The sequence below is a fragment of the Stenella coeruleoalba genome (genome assembly GCF_951394435.1).
Source record: "Stenella coeruleoalba genome assembly, chromosome: 15".
NCBI classification, from domain to species: Eukaryota; Metazoa; Chordata; class Mammalia; order Artiodactyla; family Delphinidae; genus Stenella; species Stenella coeruleoalba.
Genome location: NC_137161.1, coordinates 80,644,103 through 80,666,429, shown reverse-complemented (window position 1 = coordinate 80,666,429; position 22,327 = coordinate 80,644,103). Strand labels below are relative to the sequence as shown.

Here is a 22,327-nt window from a genome sequence, read left to right as displayed (position 1 = left end):
GGGATTTTGTCAAGGATGGGACTCCGTTTTATTAATCTGTGACCACAGTATTGCCTGTAGTTGATGCTCAATAAATATTCATTGGGAACTTCCCTGGCAGTCCAGTGGTTAAGACTCCATGCTTCTACCGCAGGGGGCAGGGGTTCAGTCCCTGGTTGGGGAACTAAAATCCCACATGCCACGGGGCGCGGCCAAAAAAATACATATATATATTCATTGGATGAATCAACCAAAAGAAATAATGATTGGGAAAAAGTTGGAGTTAAGTGACTTGTGGGTGGTTGGAAGTTGTACAGGTTCTAATGATATTTTTCTTTTCCTTATTCATTATCTTGGGCTGCCTTAACAAAATATCATGGACCAGATGGCTGCAACACAGAAATTAATTTTCTCAGCCAGCCACCTCTCTGTGTCCTCACATGGCCTTTGTTCAGTGTGTGCATGTGCACAGAGAGAGATCTCTGTCTGTCCTCCTCTTCTTAAAAGGCCACCAATCTTATTGGATTAGGGCCCCACCCCTCTGACCTCATTTAACCTAATTACCTCTTCAGAGCCTATGCTTAAGTACAGTCACATTGTGGGGGTTAGGGCTTCAACATATGATTTCTGGGAGACACAATTCAGTCCGTAGCAGTCATTTCCCCACCCTAGGGGGCCACCCTTGGAGATTTGTGGGAAGGCAGAGCTGGAAGGGACTTTACAATGCACCCGACACAGAGAGGGGCGGTCACTCACCCAGGGCCACATAGCCTGTGGGCACAGAGTTAGGATGATGGGCTCTACTGCCTGGGGGGCTCCCAGAGCCCTAGGCTGGGTGGTTTCAGCAGGAGTGGGATCTGGGGTGGGCAGGTAGGTGCTCACACTGTCCTGACTCTGCCCTTGTGTTAGTTACAGGACTCTGATCAGACCCACGTACAGAGTGTCCTACCGCACAGTGACGGCGCTGGAGTGGAGGTGCTGCCCTGGCTTTACCGGGAGCAACTGTGACGAGGGTGAGTCTGCCGGGGGCAGGGGGCAAGAGGAGGGGGTGCTGGCCGGGCCGAGCTTCAGAGTCTACAGATGCTCCTCCCTCCCCTGCCCTCCTTCTGCAAGCAGCTCTCCTTTCTTCCACATTCCTTCCTTCTTTTTCCTAAGCATCCCTGAACCAAATGCTCGGGACTGGCCAAACTGGGGAGAGCCTGGCACCCTGCCTGTGGGCACAGAGGTGGGGTCCCGTGTGCACTGCTTGGGCCAGGCATGAAGGAGAATCGTAAGCCCTGGCCTGAGGAGGAGATTCAGTGTACAGCCTATGTCTTCTGCTCTGGCTCTGACTTACCCCAGAGCCAGGGCAGGCAGAGCTGGATATCTGGGCTCTGAGCAAATGCAGATGAGGATCCAGGAGCCTTGAAGCCATGCCGGTTGTAGAATAAGTCAGATGGACCTGGTGGGCGGCAGCAGCAGGAAGGCCTCACCCTGCTGCCCTGGCCCTGTTGCTGGGCAGGTGCCCAGAGGGAGGAGGGGAGGTCAGGACCCAGAGCCAGAGCCTTCCTTCTGAACCCAGGAGCCAGGCTCAGTCTGGCTCTGGAACTTGATGGGCCCAGAGAGCAGCGCTCAGGTGGGATTCAGAGACAGCAACAGAGCCCATCCCTGCCACACCCACATCCAGGGACAGTGGGTCCTGCCTGACAAACAGGTTTGCAGCCCACCTGGTTTTCCAGGAGAGCTGGGCAGTCCCAAGGCTCAGGGGTCAGTTTTGAATTTGGAAACAGTAGTTCTCCTCAACCTCAACTTTCTGACAAAATGATCCTCTCTCATCTTTTTTTATTACCTAACTTACTGATTTTAGTTATACGTATATTTAAAATATAAGTACTCTATATGTGTATGCTTTTATTGTAAACTGCCTAAAAGTCTTTGGATTACACATAATAGCCGAAGAACAGCAAGGGCAGCAATAGTAATGATGATGGTGCTTCAGTGAGCCTGTGGCCCCAAGCTGAGCTGAAGGAAGGGGCTGGGACATGGAAGCGTCCAGTGGTACCTCCTTTACTGGTCTGTGAGCCTGATTCTGGGAAGGGAGGTGGACAGCCTCAGGGGCTGGCCCATACTTGGGGGGCGCAGGACTGCCTGGGCCTTTCTTTGGGGAGAAACAGAAGGGACCCCAGGTGTGAGGGGCTGAGGGGAGGCCTGGCTCCCCCAGGTGAAGGCGTGGGTGGCAGGACTTTGTGCTTTATGTGTTGAATGACCACGGCTCACACTGGGTCCCTTGTTGAGGTCGGAGGCCCTCAGAAGCAGGTTTGGACCATGGTTGTGGGAGAGACCTCTGGTCCCTCCAGCAGGGTGGAGCCGACCTGTCCTCTGGATTCTGCGAGGGGCTGGGAGGCAGGGCTTTCAAGGGCAGTGACTGATTTGCCGTTAAGTAACTGACTCAGCGCTTCTCAGTGACCAATACAATAAATAGCATTGGCTCCACCCGCCGAAGCGCTGGCTTGCCATCAAGACTTCAACTGTAGAAGCCCTCCCTAAGCCTCAGGAAGGCTCCCGGGCCCTTCTTTCAGCTCCGGAGCCTCTGTGGGTGCCCCCCGCCACCCACCCGCCCCCTCGTCATCGCCTCGACCAACTATGATCCTGTGTCTTCACGTCGGCCTCCCCCCCCCCACCCCCGCCACCCTGCAGGGCTGTCCAGTTCCTCTAGGGGTCACTAAGCCCCACCCGCATGGGGCCCCTTCCTTCCTCTCTTGGAAACACTGCAGTGCTGGAGCGTATATGTTTTTCATCTCTCTTCATATTCTCTTCATTAGAGGAATGAATGAACCACGAGATGAAGTGTAGTCAGTCTCAAAACGTGTAAGTCGTAATTCTCGCACAAGTGGCTTGTGAGCGCGCGTTGTATCGAACGCATGGCTTGTGGAACCAGCAACATGGCAAAGCTGATTCAAAAGAGATTAGAGAACCTGATGCATATGCAGATTGGGGTCCCCAAGACCACGCTTGGGTTGCTGCCCTGAACCAGAGCGCTCGGTGGGACTCAGTCGTGTATACACGGTGGCTTCCTGCGTGGCTGAGCTGCTTCCAGCCCCTCTGCCAGTTGAGCTGGCACAAGGGACGCCCCCAGAAATCACAGCGTTGGCATAGACTATCTGGCCCAAGGCTCCCAGACCCTCGTATCAGATAGGACATTTCAAGAGCTTAGAGATAGCTCCCAGGAGCCAAGCGCAAAGGCCAGACCTCTCTTTGGGTTAGGTTCATCCTTTACTGATGTGTGTGTGTGTGTGTGTGTGTGTGTGTGTGTACACATATATATGAATATACACATATAGAATGCATATATTTCATACATATTAAAATACAGGAACTATGATTTTTTAAAAATATATATGAAATAAGAACCTGAAATAAAATCACGACGTTAGATCCTACAGGACAATAAAAACAAAACCTTTGGGGTTATCCTTTCTACTGAGCAGAAATCGTTTACATATCCCCAGTTTCGTACAAGTTAACATCCAGCTTTGCAGAACCTTGGCTGTCATACACAGTGAATGGCAAGTAGACAAGGTGAACTTCCCCCAGGAAGTCCCATGGCCCCTGGGTGGGCTCCTTAGAGAATGCCGTAGCGTGATGCTCAAAGGTCAGGCCCTCACCTTTTTGCCCACGTCCATGTGTAGGTAATTCTTGCAGACCGAGTGGACGAAGCACAGCATTTGGCGAGCAGCAGACCTGGCATGTGTGGGGGGCAATCCTTGTCCTCAGGGAGGTTCTGCCCATCGGGACAGGAGTAGGTTCTAGCAGGGCTGGGGGGCCCATCCTTCCTGGGAGAGGAGATGTAACTGTGAGCTGGTCAAGTGCCCCCAAAGGTGCCCGCCCTTGAGAGCTTGGCACGGCACCTCCAGAAGAAAGCTCTGACCTGGTAGGCCACGGGGATGTGGATTATCGATGCACTCCCCAGAAACGTCTCGGCGTCCTGAGCTAATTATTAAGAGGTGTCGGCACCACTCCAGACACCGTCAGCCTCAGAGTCTCTGCCAGCCCCTCCCTGGTGGAGGAACCTTCCAGGTTCGCCCACTTTGGTGAGGAATGCGTGTTCACCTTAGGGCATGGGATGAGGCTTGCCTGTTTCAGGGAGTATCAGGGTTGAGCAGCCCCTTCCCAGCTCTGAGCACGAGGGTCCTGGGAACCCTGCGGGGCTGAGGAATTCCTGGGAGCGTGAGGCCCTGGGCTGAGGTCGGGACTGGCTCCTGTAAGCCCTGGTAAAGACTTTGCATTCCCAAGCATGAAACAGTAATGACAGAAGACAAAATCAAGGCGGTGTCCGTGACTTCAGACACATTCCTGAGATGGTTGTGGAGGGGTCTGGACCATGAACTCCCACTCGGTTCCCAGTCCAGCCTCTCTGGAAAGCCAGCAGGTCAGGGGTGCCCTCCTCTGTGGTTTTGCTTTGGTTCAGATGAGATTCCCCAGGAGATGCATCTTTCTCTGCTGTGTCTGGCTTTCCTTCCAAGCTGTCAGGTCTCTGGTCTTACGACTTGGGGCTGGGACTGCCTGGAGGTAGGTGGCTCCTGCCTCCCAGGTGGCCTGTCTCTGGGCCTGCTCCCCCCCTGCTGGGTCTCCCCCTCCCTTTCCTCCCTGGACACCCCAGGAGTGCTGGCCCGAAGCTTGGGGATACTTTCCTCCATAGATAAGTCTATATACAGTTGATCCTAACTATTTGACGATTCTATATTTGTGAATTTGGCCTACTTGCTAAAATTTATGTGTTACCCCCCCCAAATCAGTGACCACTTTTGTGGTCATTCACAGCTATGTGCAGAGTGACAGACAATTTGAGTCACCTAACACGTGTGTTACCAGCTGAGGTTGAACAAGGTGACCCTCTGCTTCCTCGTTCCAGTTCTCATGCAAACAAGTGTCCTTTTCATGGTCTGTTTAGTGCCGTGTTTTCCGCATTTTCGTGCCCCCCCCCCTTTTTTGTGACAATTCCCTTGTCTAAAATGTCCCCAAGCATAGTGCTGTCCAGTGCTCTTAAGTGCAAAAAGACGATGATGTGCCTTCCTGAGAAAATACATGCGATAAGTAAGCTTTGTTTGGCATGAGTTATAGTGATGTTGGCTGTGAGTTCAATGTTAGTGAATCTGCACTATATATTCAATAAGATGTCTTTCGATAAAAGCCCACATAAAACAAGGTTATGTATTGATTAGCTGACGAAAATGTTGTGACCAGATGCTCACAGGAACCAAATCCTGTATTTCTCCCATGAGTGATGGTTCAGTATTCACTAATTCAGAGTTCTGGGGACTTTATGAAATGTAACTACCATGAATAAGGAGAATTAACTGTATCTACGGATCTATAACATCTATCTAGAAATATTTTTTTTCTTATTACAAAAGCAAGTACGTGTTCCGTGTAGAAAAAGTGAAAACATCCAGAATTATACCTCTTAAGGTAACCTCCAGTCTCACTTTGGTGAAAAGCCTCCAGACCTTTCTCTGTGCTTACATGTCTGTTGTACTCTACATGCTGTTTGATAACTTTCTTTTACACATAAATTGTCATGAACATCTCTCCTTGTCAATAAGGTGCTTTCTCTTGTATCATTTTCAGTGGTGTGGAGTTTGGGTATACACGTTATTAACTATCCCCCACTAGAAAATATTTAAGTTGTTTCCATTTTAAAAATTGCTGTAAACATGTTTTTTTTTTTTAACTGTGGTAAAATTTACATATACAGAGTACACCAATTCTAAGTGTACAATTTAATAAGTTTTGATAAATGCATACATGTTTCCATCACCTCCCAGAAAGTTCCCCCCACTTAGCAACCTCTGTTCTGATTTCTGTCATCATAGATCAGTTTTACCTATTCTTGAACCTCATGTAAATGGAACCATACCGTATATACTCTTTTGTGTATAGTTTCTTTCACTTAGCATAATGTTTTTGAGATTTATTCATGTTGTTACATGTGTATCAGTAGTTTATTTTTGTTACTAAGTATTGTTCCATTGTATAAATAACCACAATTTTATTCACCCATTCTCCTGTGGATAGATGTTTGAGATATTTCTAGTTTTAGCCTTTAAGCTTCTGTGAACATTCTTGTATATGTCTTTCTATCAATATGTATGTTTCTACTTCCCTTGGGCAAATCCCTAGGAGTGGGATTGCTCGGTTGTGGTGTATGTTTAACTTTATAAGAAAGAGCTAAACTATTTTCTAAAGTGGTTTTACCACATTACACTCCTATTAGCAAAGTATGTTCTAATTGCTCCATATCTTTGTCAACACTTGGTGTTGTCAGCCTTTAATTTTAGCCATTCTGGTGGGTATGAAATGCTTTCTCACTGTGATTTTAATTTGCTCTTCCCTGTTGACTTATGATGTTGAGCATCTTTTTTTTTTTTTTTTTGCGGTACGCGGGCCTCTCGCTGTTGTGGCCTCTCCCATTGCGGAGCTCAGCGGCCATGGCTCACGGGCCCAGCCGCTCTGCGGCATGTGGAATCTTCCCGGACCGGGGCACGAACCCGTGTCCCCTGCATCGGCAGGCAGACTGTCAACCACTGCGCCACCAGGGAAGCCCATTGAGCATCTTTTTGTATGCCTAACTGATGTGCTTACTAGCCATTTGTAAATAGTCTTTTGTGAAGTGCCTTTTCAAGATTTTGCCCGTTTTTAACTGAGTTGTTTAATTTTAATAAGAAACAGCCAAATTGTTTTCCAAAGAGATGTTAACATTCTATACTCTCACAAGCACAGTGTTCCAATTGTTCCACATTCTTGCTAAGATTTGATGTTATTAGTCTTTTTATATTTAGCTGTTCCAGTAAGAATGGAATGGTATGTAATTGTAATTTCTTCTTTTTTAAGACTGTTTTGACCACTCTAGTTCTTTTGCATTTCCATAACAATTTTACGATCCTTTTATCAATGTCTTCCAAAAAAAAGTCTATTGGAATTGGGGTTAGGATTGTGATGAATTTGCAGACCAATTTGGGGAGAATGGAGGTCTTAATAGTGAATCTTCTGATTCATGATCATGGTATAGCTCTCCATTCATATAAGGCTTTAATTTTTCTCAGCAATACTTTGTAGTTTTCACAGTGGAGGGCTTGCTTATCTTTTATTAAATGTATTTCTAAGTATTTCATATTTTTAGTGCTTCTAAAAAATGGGATTGCTTTAAAAGTTTTCATATTATAATAATTTTGCTGTTATTATATAGAAATATATTTGATTTTTGAATATTGACCTTGTGTCTGAAAACCATGCTAAATCCATTTATTAGTTCTAGCAGCTTATTTATTGATTTGTTTGGATTTTCTAAATAAACTATCATGTCTTCTGTGAATAAAAACATTTTTGCTTTTTCCTTTCAAATATTTTGCCTTTTATTTCTTTTTCTTGCCTTATTGGACTGTCTAGAACTTCTAGTAAAATGTTTACTAGAAGTGGTGAGAACAGATATCCTTGCTTTGTTCCTTATCATAGGGGAGAAGTTCTCGGTATTTCACAATTAATTATTAAGTATGTGATTAACAGCAGATTTTTTATATATGCCATTTATCAGATGAGGACAGTCACTTCTAAGTCTGTTGAGAGTATTTGTCAGGAATAGGTGCTGAATCTTATCAAATGCTTTTTCTGCATCTATATTGAGGTGATTATATTTTTATCCTTTATTATGTCAATATAGCACATTGCATTGATTTGGAATACTAAACTAACTTTTTGTTCCTGGGAATAACCTTATTATTACTGGGATAAACTTCTTTTGGATACATTATTCTTTTTTATATTTCCGTATTTGTTATTTATCTGTAATTTGCTTTCCTTCTAATGTCTGTCGGTTTTTAATTATGAGGACTTAGCTGTTCTCATAAAAAGACTTGGGCATTTTTCCTCCTCTATTTTCTGAAAACTTTTTTTTTTTAAGATCATATTGCTTTTTCCTTAAGAGTTTAATTGAACTTTGAGTTCACAGTGAAACCATCTGGACCTGTAGTTTTCTTTGTGGGGAAGTTTTTGATAACAAATTCATTCTCTTTCATCTATATAGGGCCACACATGTTTTCTGTTTCTTATTTTAATAATTATTTACACATTTTAAATTAACTTTATTGAAGTGTAATTTGCATACAACTCATTACGTGTATTTAATTTACACACACCAGAAGTATACAGTTCAATAAGTTTTGACCCCATGAATGAATAATTTTCTACATAATTCTCTTTTCTCTGGTATTCCTCTCACCAAATTTGCCTCAGCCTCCTTGTACTCTGATTTCTTGCTCTTCAATTCAGAGAGATTGCCATGTCTACATAGTGTCACCCTCATGAGCTCCAGTGCAGTAAGTGCTTCCAGGAATTACCTTGTTTGTTTTCCTTCTCTCAGGAATCAGTGCTCATATTGTTCAATGTCTGTGGACATTTGTTTCATAAATTTCATCCCATTTTCTAGTTGTTTATGGTGGGAGGGCAAGTTCAGTATGACTTAGTCTATCATGACCGGAAGCAGAAGTTACATATTTTCCTTTATTGGGTTTTTAGTTATACTTCTCTGTATCATGTATTAGTACTCCTAAGGATTAAAATCTGTATCCTTAACTTATCATAGTAAACATGGGATTATTCCATGTAAAATGAAAGAAAATTTTAACAGTACAATTTTAACAGTTCATTTATCTACCCCACCATCCTTTGTGCTATTGTTGTCATATGCTTTATTATTTATTTGTTTTAAAGATTTATTTATTTAGGGGTACATTGGGTCTTAATTGCTGTGCATGGGCTTTCTCAGTTGCAGCGATCGGGGGCTACTCTTCGTTGCAGTCCCCAGGCTTCTTGTTGGGTGGTTTCTCTTGTTGCAGAACATGGGCTCTAAGCACACGGGCTTCAGTAGTTGCGGCATGTGGGCTCAGTAGTTGCGGCATGCAGGCTCTAGGGCATGTGGGCTTCAGTAGTATAGTTGCTCCGCGGCATGTGGAATCTTCCCAGACCAGGGCTTGAACCCATGTCCCCTGCATTGGCAGGCAGATTCTTAACCACTGTGCCACCAGGGAAGTCCCTCATATGCTTTAAATATGAATATGTTATAAACTTTACAATTCAATATTATACTTTTTTGCATTAAACAGTCAGATTACTATTTAAGAAGTGAAGAGAAGGAAAAGTAGTCTTCTCTGTACTCCATAGTTATCATTTCCAGTGATCTTTATTTCTTCCTGGAACTCTGAGCCTTCATCCAGAATCCTTTTTCCTCAACCCCAAGAAGTTCTTTCAGCATTGCTTGTAGTACAGATCTGCTTGTAGTGAATTCTCTCAACTTAAAAAAAAATTTTAGTAACTATTTTGCCTTAATATTTATCTATCTATCATCTGTCTATATTATATATATATGTATCATAAAATACACATAACATAAAATTTACCATTTCAGCCATTTTAAAGTGTATAATTCAGTGTCATTAAGTACATTCACAATGTTTTGCAATCATCACGCTATCTAGTTCCAGAATTTTTTATCACCCCAAAGGGAAACCTGACACCCATTAAGCAGTTATTTCTCATTCTCTCCTTCCCTTAGCCCTTGGCAACCACAAATCTGCTTTCTGTCTCTATTGATTTGCATATTCTGGATATTTCGTGTAAATGGAATCATACAATATGTGGCCTTTGTGTCTGGCTTCTCTTACTTAACATAATGTGGGGTTTTTTTGTTTTTACTTTTGGCTGCGTTGGGTCTTTGTTGTGGTGCGCAGGCTTCTCATGGTCATGGCTTCTCTTGTTGCGGAGCATGGGCTCTAGGCGCGTGGGCTTCAGTAGTTGTGGCATGCAGGGTCAGTGGTTGTGGCACGCGGGCTCAGTAGTTGTGGCTCGCGGGCTCTAGAGTGCAGGCTCAGTAGTTGTGGTGCATGGGCTTAGTTGCTCTGCAGCATGTGGGATCTTCCTGGGCCAGGGATCGAACCTGTGTCCCCTGCATTGGCAGGCAGATCCTTAACCACTGTGCCACCAGGGAAGCCCTTGACATAATGTTTTGAAGCTTTATCCGAGTTGTGGCATATGTCTGAATAATGAATAGTATTCCGTTATATGGATGCACTACTTTTGTTTATTCATTCATCAGTTGATGGACATTTAGGTTGTTTCCACCTTTTGGCTATTGTGATTAGTGAGGCTATGCACATTCATGTACAGGTTTTTGTTTGAATGCCTGTTTTCGATTCTTTTTGGTGTATACTTAGGATTGGGAATTTCTGAATCATGTGGTAATTTTCTGTTTAACTTGCTGAGAGACTGCAAAACTGTTTTCGTAGTGGCTGCACCATTTCACATTTCTGCCAGCAATGTACAAGGGCTCCAGTTTCTACACATTATCTACAGTACTTCATTTTCCATTAATTTTAAAATATTTTTATTGAGTTTATAATTGTGGATTGATTTTTTTTTTCTTTCAGTTATTTTAAAGTTTGGTCATTCTATTGTCTTTTTGCATCCATTATTTCAGGTGAGAATCTGCTGTCATCATATTGTTTCCACACTAAGATTGTTTCCTTTTCTCCTCTGGTTGTTTTAAGAATTTTTTTTTATCCTTGCCTTTCAGCAGTTTGACTATGATGTTACCAAGTGGGATTTGAGAAATCCTGCTTGGGGTTGTTTGAGGATCTTGGATCTATAAGTCAATGTTTTTGACCAAATTCGGAAAATTTTGTCCATTATTTCTTCAAATATATTTTTCTGCCCTATTCTCTCCACTCCTCTTGAGATTCCATTTGCATACATGTTAGATTGCTTGATACTGTCATTGAAGATCTTTTTTCCCCTCTGTTCTTCAGATTGGATAATTTCTGTTGATCTGTCTTCAAGTTCATTGACTATTTCTTCTGACTTTTACAATCTTCTGTTAAGCCATCCAGTGAAATTTTCATTTCAGATATTATTCTTTTCAGTTATAGAATTTCTGTGTGTGTGTGTGCGGTTTTTTGTTTTGTTTATATTTCCCTGATAAGATCTCTGCATATAGTTTATTTTTTATCCAAGAATGTATATGTAATAGCTGCTTTTAGGTCCTTGTTTTCTATTTCCAACGTCTGGGTCATCTTATGGTTTGTTTGTATTGACACTTTTCTCTCGACTTGGGTAGCATTTCCCCCTTTCTTCCTCCCTTCCTCCCTTCCTTCCTCTTTCTCTCTTTCCCCCTTTCTTCCTTTCTTCCTTCCCACCTGCCTTCCATGTTAACAACTTTTGCTTGTATACTGGACCCTTTGAATGATATTTTGTAGAGATTCTGGTTTCTTGGAAGAGTGTTGATTTTTGTTGTAGCAAGCAGTTAAGTCACTATACATTTGTGAAGGCTTGGTTTTTATACTTTATTGGGGTGGATATGTAAGTCTCTTAGACCTGGGATATAGCTTTTTCACCTAAGGCATAGCCTTTCTCTGGTTTCAAAGGCAAGCTTAGTTAGGTGTTAACTAAACCCCTTAACTTGGAGAGACTCAAGCTCTAAATCACCTTCCTTTTATTGGGTAGCAGCTGATACATCAGCTCAGCTTTTGAAGCCTTCCCACTGTTGTTTTCTGCTGAGCTCATTGGAATCTCCGCTACACATGCACAGTTCAGGGACCAGCCAAGGATTTCCGGGTAGTTTGTACACAGAGTTTGAGACTCTCTGCTCTATGTTGTTCCTCCCTAATTAGATTTCTTCCCCCAGTTTCCAGGTCCTCTGGCAGCCTTAAGACTAAACAACTGCAGTTTTTGATTTGAGTTTTGGCCACCCTGCACTGCTTGAATTGGGGTGTGCCCTTGGGGGAAAAGCCATGTAATGTAGAATTCACTCGGTGCTATTCCCTTTTTGCAAGGGTTGAATTCCCACCAGTTTCTGCTGGCTTTTTGTTGCTCTCTAGTGTCTTCAAATAGTTGTTTAAAATTTTTTATCTAGAGTTTGTTATTTTTATCTAAAGTGGAATTAGTCTGACACAAGCTACTCTATCCTTACTGGCACTGGAACTTTGCGACCATCTTTTTAGTTAAATTTTTGTCCGCACCTTTAATGATTTCCTTAGGATAAATTCCTAAGCAGAATTATTGGGTCAAGGAGCATACACACCACATCAAGGTTTTTGAATTGTACTGCCAAATTAGCCCCCAGAAAGGTTGCTGATTACATTGATGTGGACATATTGAGAAATTCTAGAGGCTAATTTCCCATTGTGGTACCTGACACGGTGCCTGGCACTTCGGGTCTGTAAAGGCTGTTGACTGACTCTGGATCCGGAACATGATTTTTGCCAGTGCTGATCAAAGGAGTCAGCATTAAGCATGGGATACGGTACCGTTAACTTCATCACTAGAACTAATTTAAAAAGTGTTCCTTAAGTCCCATTCCACCAGTAGATGTCCCTCCAGTGAGTTCAACTGGCTGGCAGCAGAAGTGACACCAACACCTTTACCAACATCATGTAATCACGTCAGTATTCCTCACCTCTGAAATGGTATTTTATACTTCCAGAAGGGCTTTCAGTCACGTTATTCTGTATTTCCACAGTATAGATGCTGCTATATACTGTCTGTGTCCCCACCCCCGCCAAATTCATATGTTGAAACCTGTTCCTCAAAATATAGGTATATTAGGGGCCTTTGGGAGGTAATTAGGTCATGAGGGTGGAGCCCTTATGAATGGGATTAGTGACCTTGTAAAAGAGACCCAAGAGGTCTCCCTCAGCCCTTCTGCCATGTGAAGACACAAGAAGACAGACACCTGTGAACCAGGAACTTGGCCAAGTTCATCCAGCTGAGAAGTGGCTGATGCAGAATTGGAACCTGGGTCTCTTGCTCCTGATTAAGTGACCCTTACTCTTAGTTACCTGTGACCTTTAAGGTCTTGGGAAATCCCACTCAAACTTGCCCCAGCACAAAGGACAGGTCAGCTGGACTCTCAGCTGGCTCCTTCATTCTGTACCTGCTGTGGCCTGGTCCCTGGTGTTTTAAAGGCCAGATTTCATGCTGCTTTGGTGTTGTGGAGGAGCTTTGCCTCAAATTCATCAGGAGATGATAAGTTTCATTCAACTAGGGGATGTTTCCTCTGTGTGTGTGTGTCTGTGTGTGTGTCTGTGTGTGTGTCTGTGTGTCTGTGTGTCTGTGTGTGTGAGCTGGAGTCCTGGCCAGGACAGGAAATGAATCCTCTGGGCCTCCATATGGACAAGGGCAGGCCTGGGGCGAGGTGGCTCAGCCAGTGCATCCAAGCACTGAACTGATTGATTTGAGTCCAAGACGATGCTGACATTTCACCCCTGGCTCGAGCTCTGTATATGAGTGTGTTTGTGTTTTGAATGGCTGAGGGTTCAAAGCCAGAAGGAGTTCTCTTGGGAGGAGGCTGTAGCCTCCTGGCCAATCTGCAGAGCTCAGCATTTTAGGGAAATGACGTTCAGTGAATCTGATGTTTCCGAGACTTGCTACCATGGCTGCCATTAAAGGGTGGGACAAGCCAGTAGAACAATATATTCAAATTAGCCTGGAGGTTCCAGGCACTGTGCAAGATGCTTGGGTCACATTGATGAAAAGGAGACCTCAGGAGCTCCCAGATGGGGGTTGTGTATGTGTTGCTGGGTGCCAGGGATAGAGGGTGAGCAGATGATCTGGTCAAAAAAGGCTTTGCTAAAGACTTGTCAGAGGTGTTGTGGGACCCACCCGAGGTCGGGATTGGGGCGGGGGCCATCTTCCTCCAGCTCAAGACCTTACCCTCTGCGTCCAACCCAGCTCACTTTCTCAGGTCTGCACTCCTCTGGGCATGCCTTAACTCCTGTAGGTTCCATCTTTCTCACTCACTGGTTTCTTCCCCTCAACACATAAAGCATCTCCCATCTTTACGAAAACAATCTTACTGAATCTGCACCACCCTTTACCCACCATCCCACCTCGGGCTTCCTTTCTTGGCCAGGCTTCTTGGAAGAATTGCCTTCCCTGCCTTCACCGACTTGGCTTCCTTGCTTCCAGGGTCTTCCGCAGCCTGCAAGGTAAAACCTCTGCCCCACTTACCACCCAGAGAGTCTTTTCACTGAGTGACCAGCCACTGGCCAGGAGCTGGAATGCAATACATTTCTTGAATGAATGAATGATCACCAAGGCTGTTTTCATGGGTGTGAGATATGAGGTTCAGATGGTGGAGGGATGATTCTCCCCATTGTAGAGACGAGTAACTGAGGCTTAGAGAAATGTTGATATTATTTATGTGAGGCCCTGCTGGAGCCCATGGGGGAGCTGGAGACTGAGTGATGGGAAGAAAGTACCATCACCACTGCCCGCTCTCTGGCTGGCTGAGCTGGGAGGACCACTAGGGCGCTGACCGTTCAACCGCTTATAACTCCTGCCTCTTTCCTGGCATCTTTGGTAGACTTCCGGCCCTGACCTGACGTGGAGAATGAGCTGAGGGTCTGCTCCATTCAGCATCTGTTCTTGCTGTCCGCTCCAACAGACAGTGTGGCCTCACTGATGAGATTCCGGGCCCTTTGATACTCCATCCCAGCCTGGAGTGGTTCCAGCCATCGAGATGGGTTTTGTTGTCAGGCAAGCATCTTTCGGCGCCTCCCGTCATGCTGTGTGGGGCTGTAAATATCCACAGATGTCACCTGCCTTTTCTTTTTCTGGAAAGCGCTTACGTGGGGGCTAGCCCAGGTCGCTGGCGCGTTGCTCAACTGCTGGGCTGTCTGCGCACCCAGAGGGCTCTCAGCCCTCCCCGAGGCTGCTGCTTCTGCATCCACGGGCATCTCACAGGGCATGGCGGGGGCCACAGTGATGCCAAGGGAGATGATTGCTAAGCTCGTGAATTTTCTGAGACTCCCCTGGCCAGGGTGACACGACTTCCAGGGAAACCTAGACATTTCCCGTTGGCCACAGGGATCCGGCGTCTCTCCGGGGCAGAGGCTCCAGGTGTAAGACAAGGCTCTCCTGTCACTCCCTCTGATGTGCTGAGCACAGGGAGGGAGATGGGGACCTCTGCTGAGGTGGGCAGAGCCTGGGACAGTCAGGCTCTCTTGCTCTAATCAACCACCTCTTTGAGAGGTGAGTATCGGCCAGTCCAGAGACTTGGCGCTGGACCACATAAACCTGGTATGGGGTGAGATGCCGGGGAGCTGTGCATGGGCGAGAAGGAGGGGCCAGGCAAAGGGCAGCAGATGTGTGTTCTTCCCGCTGAGTGGCTGGGCCAAGGCAGCCTTTGTGGGGGAAACTGGGTCCCTCAATTAACAGCTGAGGCTCCAGGAAGAACATGTTCATCCCCTAAGTGACCTGCTAGATGCCAGCGGGCTTCTTTCCAGAACGCTCAGGAAGGGAGTGGAGGACTTTCTAGAGCACAGCCTGCATGTTGGCAGGGAGAAGTTGGGCTGGGGTGGTGTGGTATTAGGAAAATAGGGGAAAACATAAAGAGAGGAGTAGTTACACTAATTCAGCAGATCAAGGAGTTGGTTTTCTTCTTCCACCTCCTGCTTCTCGTTAGGATCCTCTCTGGGGCCAAGTCCACATGCTGGGGCTCAAGGTCACACACTTTGGCTTTGGGTGGCTGCAGTAGTTGCCAGGGCCAATGCACTGGAGAGGACTGGTTTGGCCTGCTGCAGGGAAGCATTTCCAGAACCTTCCAAATGGGGCTGGGGTCCCAGGCAGTGAGCACATCACACCCACGCTGTGGCCGGGAGAGGGGAAGGGCCTTGGCCAGTGGTCATTTGCCATAAGCTTATACGTGCGATGCTGTCCAGGCTGGGCAGAGCCAGTGGCTGGCAGAGGCTGTTGGTCCACCCCAGCCCCACCCTCAGGGTCTAGGGGTGACTGTTTGGAGCCTGCCTGTGCTTTGGCAGAAGCCTTGGCCTGTTATGGTGGATGGCGCTGTCTGGGCCCCACCCAGGGAGCACCTTCGACCCGACAACTCCATCTTCTAAGTGTTTCTGCTTCTTCTCCTGGGACCTCCAGGACTGCAGTGTCATCAACAGCTCCCCGTACTCTTATTGGAGACCTCCGTGTCTCGACCCCAGGTGACACATGGGAGGGTGAGGGGAGGTCCGGACCATCACGATAGTCCTATAACTGGGGTATACTGAAGATTGGAGAACAGCGGTGTCCACAGGATGAGACTGAGCAAAACAAACCATGAGCCCCATGCCTGAGCTGAGGAGGGCCTTACAGGGAGGGCGTCCCACCGTGACCCACGACCTTAAAGAGTGACACGGCTGTGAACCACTCTCTCCTTCCCCAGAAGAGTGATCCAAACCTCTTAGATGGCAAGGACAGGCCATGAGACAAGCAGATGTGGGCTCATTGGACTAGGCTTCCTCTGCTAAAGCCTGCTGCTGTCCTGACCCTCAGCTCAGTCTTTTCTAGAAAGAGGATGGAGGTGGGTGGCAGTCCAGCCCTTCTGAAGGCTGGACAGGACATTTTCTTACAGTTGATCCTAGTGCTGGGCAGAGAGGGGCCAGCTCTCAGGATGGGAAGTTGAGAGCGTGGCAGGGCCTTCCTGGTGAGGAGGGGCTGGTGGGAGCTGAGTCTCCTGGAACCACAGAATCAGCTGTGTATGCAAAGCACGTGCCAGAGCTGCGCAAGCCTGCACTCTTGGTGCCTGACCGTCATCCTCACCAGCCATGCTGGAGTCATGGCAGGAGGCGGTGGGGATGCTGGAGTCCTGCCTGATGTCGCGAAGCTCGCTCTTCCAACCTCCGCAGGCTGCGTCCAGGGTCCCCGGAGCGAGCACAATGCAGCCCCATCAGGCACTGTTCTGTGAGGGTGGCTGGGCTGTCCTCCCCCAAGGAAGGATAGAGAGCCACCCTCTGGGCTGCCCAAGTGCCCCTTGGGGAAGCTCGACCCACTTTACCTGTATGAGGTGACAGAACAGTTTGTATTCTCATGAACTCAATGACAGGCTCTTTGGATCTGCTCGTCTTAGCTCGCACTGTTGTAACAGAATACCATAGACTGGGGTGCTTAAACCACAGACATTTGTTTTGCATAGTTCTGGAAGCTATGCAGTCCAAGATCTAGATACTGGCAGATTCGGTTCTCAGTGAAAGCTCTCTTCCTGGCCACCTTCTCGCCATGTCCCCACATGGTGGGGACGCAGGGAGAGGGAGAGAGCTCTCTGGCGTCTCTTCTTGTAAAGGCACTAATCCCATCATGGGGGCCCACCCCCAATATTTGCTTGGTGACATATCTATCCATCCCTCTATCCCTCTCTCCATCTTACTTTTTGGTACCTGGGTCCTCACGTCCTAGGTGGATGGGCTCAGAGAGGCAGCTTCTTTAACATCTCATCCGAATCCCACCCCGAGCCTGTGTCTACGTGTAAGCCCTGCTTCATATTTACAGTTTCCCATCATACAGTATCTCTCCCTCTCTCTTGCTGAGCAGATCACACAGGCCACTGTGGCCTCCATCCTTGCTGCCCTGTCTGGTTCTCCTGCCCCTGGGGACCATGGTGGATGAACTTACCAGGACCAGTGGGCGGAGCTTCAGTCTGAGTTGCTTCATGGGCTCCATTTAAATGTTTTTCTTCCAATGCCACGTGACCGACCAAGGCCTGCTTGGGGTCCACCGGGAGCCCAGGAAAGTTCTCTCTGCACCATTTTAACAGAATTGCAGCCCCTGGGCCCTGGGCTGGGGGAGGGGAGGGAAGAACTCCAGCCCACGCAGACATCAGGAAGCGCCTTGCGGTGATATAAGGCATCAGGCCCTTTCCCATGTAACCAGAAACCCATGGGCAGAGTGTGGTCATTTTACAAACAGGACAAGCAGAGTGGAGAACAAAATTTCACCTCCCTGAGGACCCATACATGATCCCCTGGAGTGTGGAGTGAGCCAGGCCAGCTGGCCCAGAGTGAGGGCACCCTGGGCACCACGGGGCAATGGCTTTCCACCCATCTGGGAGGAAAGGAAGGGTTGGTCACTCTCCCCCTTCCTATGGTCCTGCTTTGCCCATGGTGGCTGTTTCCCAGTTAGAGCTCCCAGACAGGGGATCTAGGCTTGGTTCCCAGCACAATTCACACGCCCAGCACCGAGGAGCAATCAGTCTATCCCTGCAGAAAGATTCCGTATCCCTCATTCGCTTGGACAGTGGAAAGGCCACAGGCTTCAACCCAGACCAAGGGCTGAAATCCTGGCTCCACACAATCGCTCTGTAGGCAAGTCAGTTCCTCTCTCTGAACCTCAGTTTCCTCATCTGTAAAGTGGGTACAATGATACTTGTCTTGCAGAATTATTAATTCTATTGCACATCAAATGAGGTGAATAAAAAGTACCTGATGGGCATAGGAGGCCCTTAATAAGTGATTCTTGTTACTATTACTGTTCTCCCAACTTGCCCAGTGCTAGACACGGTGCCCAGTGCTAGGTACCAGAAATATACGGCGACTGATTATGGTGTCTTTTCCTTCCAAATACGGGTGCTTAGGGCTGAAATGGACCTTAAGATCTCTGTCCTTGTACGCACACGTGCGCGCGCGCGCTTGTGTGTGTGAGAGAGAGAGAGAGAGAGAAAGATTGATTCAGTCTCTGCTGTTTTTGAACAGGCCTGGGATGTGAGTGCAGCATGAGAATTAGGCCCACAGTTTCCCAGGCACTAGGGGCCACAGAAATGGGGTTCATTCAGCTGCCAGTGACTCTGAGCAGCCCCAGCAGGGAGAGGGCGTCAGGGGTCCCTGGTCTTGCTGGAGGTGCTGGGTGTCCTAGGCTGAAGGCCAGGTGAGTGATCTCACCTGCCGAGGTGCTGTTCTCCTTTGGGGAGTGGAAATTTACAGCCAGGGGCTGGGGTCCAACCAAATTGCCCTTCAAGGCAGCTGATCAACACCAAAGATGCTGGGAATGGAACCTGGGAGGTGGCAGGTGGTGTGGACAGAGCTTGGGGTGCGAGGCCAGAAGTTGTGACTATTCCTGGCCAGGCGACCTTCGTAAGTCACCTGCACATCCGTTTCTCCCCTGGAAGCGGTTGTTCTGCTGGGGAGGGGTGTAGCTTTGAGGTCTGCAAGCCTGCAGTTCTGGGCTCCCCTCAGCAGGAGCAAGGCTGTTGTAACAATGATGCTGAGCTCTGGTTATTGTAAACTTCCCAGAGAACGAGGCATACCTTACCATGATGTCATGTCTAGACACCCAGGTCAGGTATAAATTATGGAGACAAAGTAGCATGTTCAGTGGTTAGACTGTAAAACTTTAACGAGAGATTTCTGTGACTCCAACATATGCTGGGAAAGGCTGTTCTCGGAGGAGGAGGAGGAGGAAAGGCGCTTTCTTCCCTTTTCACTTCCTCTCTGGCATCTGTGGGTGGCGGGCACCGCCTTTGGGGCAAGGCCCTTGGGACTCATGAAGGCTCTGGTCCCAGGTGGCAGCTTCCTCCAGAGCAGGAAGTGACCGGCGCTGGTTTCCGGAGACCTGGTAGCTGGAGCTCTGCCCTGCTGAGCTGGGTGGACCTTGGGCAAGTCCCAACCTCTCAGGGCCTCAGTTTCCTTATCTGTAAAATGGGGGCAGAAGAGAGAAGCTTCCTGCACGAACGTTTCCCCCTACCGGTCCTCTAGGGCCTGGCAGAGCAAAGCAGTAGACACGCGTGTGGAGCAGAAGGAATGCCTTTCTGCATTTAAGACTTACCTCCTGTGGCTTTGGTGACGAGAAATGTAGCAAGACAGAGGACCAGCTTGGGGGGCTGAAAAGTGCTGACGTGAGGGGGCCTGGCCCGGAAATCCTGGGGTCTCCTGTGAAAAAGGCTGAAAGTTATGCTGGTCGCAAGTTAGGGGATATCTTCGTGGCACCGATGGATGCTGTTGTGTTTTTGTTTTTGTTTCTGACGCCAGACACATTGTTCCAACACCAATTCTCCAACTCCCTGACCACGACTGAGGGTTCAACACTCCAATTCAGTTCTGATACCAGCTACCTGGAGTTAGTGGATACCCCACAAGTTAAGGGCTCAGTCTCACAAGACTGCCCCCCACTTCAGACGCCAGCTGCAGATGAGGTCCCCAGGCTATCTGCACTTCCGCCACCCTGCTGACTACAAATTGGGGGTTCCCACGACACCCCCTCAAGTGTGACAATTCACTAGAATGACTCAGAGAACTCAGGAAAGCGCTAGACTTACCATTACAGTTTTATCATAAAGGATACAACTCTGGAACAGATGCACAGGGCGAGGGGTGGGGGGAAGGGTGCTGAGCTCCCACGCCCTCTCTGAATCTCCCACCCTCCCAGCACCTCTGTGTGTTCTTCCACCCAGCTCTCCAAACCCCACCATCTGGGATCTTTATGGAAGTTCCATTACATAGGCACGATGGATTTAATCGTTGGCAATTGGTGATTGAATTCAATCTCCAGCCCCTCTCCCCTCCCCAGAGGTCGGGGCTGGGGCCGAAATTTCCAACCTCCTAATCACGTGGTTGGTTCCCTTGGCTACCAGCCCCAGCCTAAAGTTATCTAGGGACCCAACAGGAGTCACCTCATTAGTATGAACTCAGGTGTGACTGAAAGGGGCTCCTTATGTATATCAAAAGATGCTCCCTTCACTCTGGAAATTCCAAGGGTTTTAGGAGCTTGGTGCCAGGAACTGGGGACAGAGATCGAATATATACATTTTATAATACCGCAGACACGAAGGCCTTTGTAGCTGGGATTGACAATACCGAAGATGCTGAGGACGCCCACCTTGGCCCTAGGTTTGAGACAGGGGAGGCCCTGGTGTCTGGCAATGACATTCCATGGTGCCAGAAGCCATGGGGCACAATACAGGGGTCTGTTCCCAGACATTGTGTACCTGACAGCATGAGGGCTCTGCTGCAGTCATGCGTGTGGCACAGGGATGGCCAAGCTTTTGAACAGGGTGGCTAGCTTTGCGGGGCGCTTGTGCCTTTGCTGTGTACGTGGACCCATGCAATCATGGAAGGCATCGATGCCAGACAGCGGTTCCCTGCATGCGCTAAGGATGCGGACTCTGCGATCCCTGTACATGTGGACCAGGGTCATGTTCATCACATGAAAATGTGATTGAACATGGAAAATGACCCCCAGGGGACCACAGAGCAGCTGGTTTGAGGACAGCCTGTCCCTCAGCCAACTGTCTCACCATCAGATCACATTTACGAAGCGCCCGCTTATCTGAGGAGCCCATAAACACTGGAGTCTATGGCGCAAACCCTCAGTCATTCCAGCTGAAGAGTTGCAGGGGGCGGAGGGGCCTCCCCGGGACCCTCAGGCTCTGCGGAGGGGGTGCATTTGGCCCTGGGTCCCCTGTTCCCATAAGAACCTCCTAAATGTTCTTTGTGGCCAAGCATTGCCTGGACTGCCCCTCAGGAGAGGCTGCATTTCCTGACTTGGGGTTGGAATGTTCCAGAATCTCTGTGCCTCACTCTGCTTTGAACAGTTATTTATTGCCTGGGCCTCTCATTCAGCGCTTCTCTCCCAGTCTCGGGGTTTTCTCCTCCTGCCCCTCCCTCTCGCCTTCTTCCCGTCCTCCTCCTCCTGTTTCTCTCAATTGCCTACATGTCCATCTTCCCAACTACTCTATGAGCTGCCTGGGGATTGGGTCTTTCTCTGCTGCTTTTTGTTCTGCAAGGACGCCACCCAAAGGAGGAAAAATGGGGTTTGGAGCCTCTCGGTCTACAGTCAAATCTGGCCCCAGTATTTCTTAGGTATGAAATTTTAGACAAGCAAATGATTGCCTAGAGCCTCACTTTCCCCAGCAATGAAATGGGAAAGTTAAGGCTTACCCTGCAGGGGTCTTAGGAGGTTCTAGAGGCTTCTGGAAGTGCCCAGCTCACTGCCCAGCTCCTGGGAGCACTCAACTGGTCCAGTGCCTGGCCCGAAAGAAGCAGGTGCTGCCTTGCACCTGGCCCTAGGGCACGATTTCCTTTTACCTTCCCGGTAACCCCATGGAACAGGCAGGCGTTGCCATGTTCCCATTTTACAGATGAGAAAGATGAGGCTAAGAGGTTAAGTGCGTAGATGAAGGCCACATGCTTAGTAAGTGATTGATCCTGGACCAGAAACCTGGTCTTGCCTTTGAACTGCTCCACACTAAGGAGGAAATGAATGGATGAATGAGTGATTACATACAGGGTCACGCTGTGGCTGCAGCTGGCTCTGCTTCCCCGGGCTCGGGGAGAAGGCCTGGGAAGGATGAAGAGAAGCAGGTGGCTGGCTGGTTGTTCTGGCATCAGGATAGGTCTCCAGACGCCTCATTCAGGGACCGAGGGCCAGGTTGGATGTCCAGGCCACTGGATCACAAGGTGGACTCGTGGACCAGGGCTGTTTGCATATATCCTGTGCATCTGCGTCCTGTTTATAATGTGTGCGTGTGCCTGGTGTGTATGGGATGTTTGTGGTGACTATGCAT

At 48.0% G+C, this 22,327-nt stretch overlaps 1 protein-coding gene across 2 annotated transcripts in view; it reads left to right on the top strand.

Moving 5' to 3' along the window:
• The window catches only part of COL26A1 (collagen type XXVI alpha 1 chain), a gene marked incomplete at both ends in the record, with an annotated part of 171,557 nt that overhangs the window by 73,318 nt on the left and 75,912 nt on the right, over positions 1 to 22,327 (top strand). Inside the window, one exon of one of the 2 annotated variants that reach the window (XM_079944450.1) lies at positions 895 to 992. In XM_079944450.1, coding sequence (XP_079800576.1) covers positions 895 to 992 — 98 coding nt within the window. Of the gene's footprint in view, positions 1 to 888; positions 993 to 22,327 lie in introns of both variants that reach the window. The other variant, XM_079944449.1, reaches the window with a different exon arrangement.